The sequence below is a fragment of the Saimiri boliviensis genome, chromosome 8 (genome assembly GCF_048565385.1).
Source record: "Saimiri boliviensis isolate mSaiBol1 chromosome 8, mSaiBol1.pri, whole genome shotgun sequence".
NCBI lineage: Eukaryota > Metazoa > Chordata > Mammalia > Primates > Cebidae > Saimiri > Saimiri boliviensis.
In genome coordinates, this window is record NC_133456.1 from 115365084 (window position 1) to 115367038 (window position 1955).

General features: G+C 59.5%; 1 protein-coding gene across 1 annotated transcript; it reads right to left on the bottom strand.

Moving 5' to 3' along the window:
• Nucleotides 1–252: 252 nt before the first annotated feature.
• CALML3 (calmodulin like 3) lies at nt 253–1698 on the bottom strand. The gene has a single exon (XM_010349698.3). The coding sequence runs from the start codon at nt 1427–1429 to the stop codon at nt 980–982; it is 450 nt and encodes a 149-aa protein (XP_010348000.1). The 5' UTR covers nt 1430–1698; the 3' UTR covers nt 253–979.
• Between the last annotated feature and the right edge of the window lie 257 nt (nt 1699–1955).

A 1955-nucleotide genomic window follows, 5' to 3' on the forward strand; every position in this document is an offset into this window, starting at 1 on the left:
TAGTGCCTGGCACTTCACAACCAGGAGCACAGGAAAAGAAAAGCAATCCGCAGGTTCCCTCTCAACGTGATGAACTCAGGTCTTTCAAGTCCTAGATGGACTTTTAACCGCTCTTCGCTACCAAAGTATCCTTTTTATTGGGAACAAATATTCAAGATTGCCCTCATCCAGACTTCTCTGCGAGGCTCCCACCAGTATAGGAATATACTACGTTTTCAAAAGCACAAGAATGGAGATTCCTGCTTTGTTTCAACCCTGAATTTAACAAGGATTGTTGCAGTGGGAACCAGGACAAAGGAAGTGAAATAACGACTATCTCATTTATTTCCCGGCAGTTCCCCTTCTCCCCACCCAAGCCTCCCTCCGTCCAGATGAATAGGAACAGGTTACAGCTGACCCGGTTTCACTCCCAGCCTCAGCAGTGAATCACGGTGGGTTGTCAGAGACAGACTGGGGCAAGCTGGAGCAGCGTGGAAGGCACTGCCGTTTTCAGGAGGCCTGACCTCTGTGGCCAGAGTTCCCATCAGCCCCACTCACTGCAGGCCAAGATGTCCCCCACCCTCCAGAATCCCACAGCGGAGAGAGCCTGCAGTCCAGGAGCCTTGGGAAATCCAGGCGTGGGCTGAGGGCTGCAGCCTGCCCTGGCCTGGGCATTGGGTGCCTGTTGGGGATCTTGCCTGGGTGCTCTAGGGGGTCCATCCTGGTGGCCACAGAGCCAGCACGACCTGCCCTTGTGTTTGTTCCTAAGGTCAGCTCTGCTTCTCCCGAGTGGGGAGGGTTTCACGGTCAGCTTGGAGTGGGAGTGTTCCATGTTGCTCAGATGGGCAGGCAGGGAGGTGGGCAGAAGAGCAGAGCGGAGCCTCAGGAAGAGGGAGGCAGAGAGGTGGGCTGAAGAAGCCGTGGTGCCTGGTGGAGGTGGGGATGGAGGAGGAGGCTGGAGGCCTGGGGTTCGTGCCCCACTGGCCGGGTGGCGCCGGCCTCACTTGGACACCAGCATGCGGACAAACTCCTCATAGTTCACCTGCCCGTCTCCATCGGCGTCTGCGGCCCGGATCATCTCGTCCACCTCCTCGTCACTCAGCTTCTCCCCCAGCCGTGTCATGATGTGCCGCAGCTCGGAGGCGCTGATGAAGCCGTTGCCATCCTTGTCGAACACGCGGAAGGCCTCGCGGATCTCCTCCTCGCTGTCCGTGTCCCTCATCTTCCTGGCCATCATGCGCAGGAACTCGGGGAAGTCCACGGTGCCGCTGCCGTCCTGGTCGATCTCCCTCATCATGTCCTGCAGCTCGGCCTCCGTGGGGTTCTGGCCCAGGGACCGCATGACCGTGCCCAGCTCACGGGTGGTGATGCAGCCGTCCCCATCCTTGTCGAACAGGGAGAAGGCCTCCTTGAATTCTGTGATCTGCTCCTCAGTCAGCTGGTTGGCCATGCCTGGAGTTGGGGCCGTGGGTGGCAGGAGCGGCCACCGCGTGGTCTCCCTCCCTCTGCTGCAGCCCTGCTGCCGTCCCAGCTCTAGGCGGCAAGTGGAGACCTGGGTGGCCGGCAGGCTGTCTCGCCCTGGCTTCAGTCGCTGGAGCTTAAGAAGCAGCAGAGTCCTCTCCCGTCATTGGCAGACACCCCTGCCCTGTGGTTGCCCGGGCCTGTCCTGTTTAGACAGGAGTCCGGGGCCTGTGAATTGAGCTGACGCCAGCACCTCTGTGCCTGCTTGCGCCCGGACTCAGCAGAGCCACAGGGGCCCTGGCAATCACACCTGCAGTCAGGGCGTGGTGGGCCAGCCTTGGAGCGATCCACGCCGGACTCTTTCCTCCTGAATTTCCCTCTCCCTTCTCCCTCCCATCCGCCCGGCTCCCACTCAGTAAACTCTAGTGCCCTTTCTTCCCTGGGCACTGGAGTGGAGGGTTTGCAGGATGAAAGGCAGATGGAAGAAACTTCCTTGCCTTTGGTTTGTATAGCCT

What these genes read in the sequence shown, in the direction of transcription:
- CALML3 (XM_010349698.3), bottom strand. Translation starts at nt 1,429, where the DNA reads ATGGCCAACCAGCTGACTGAGGAGCAGATCACAGAATTCAAGGAGGCC.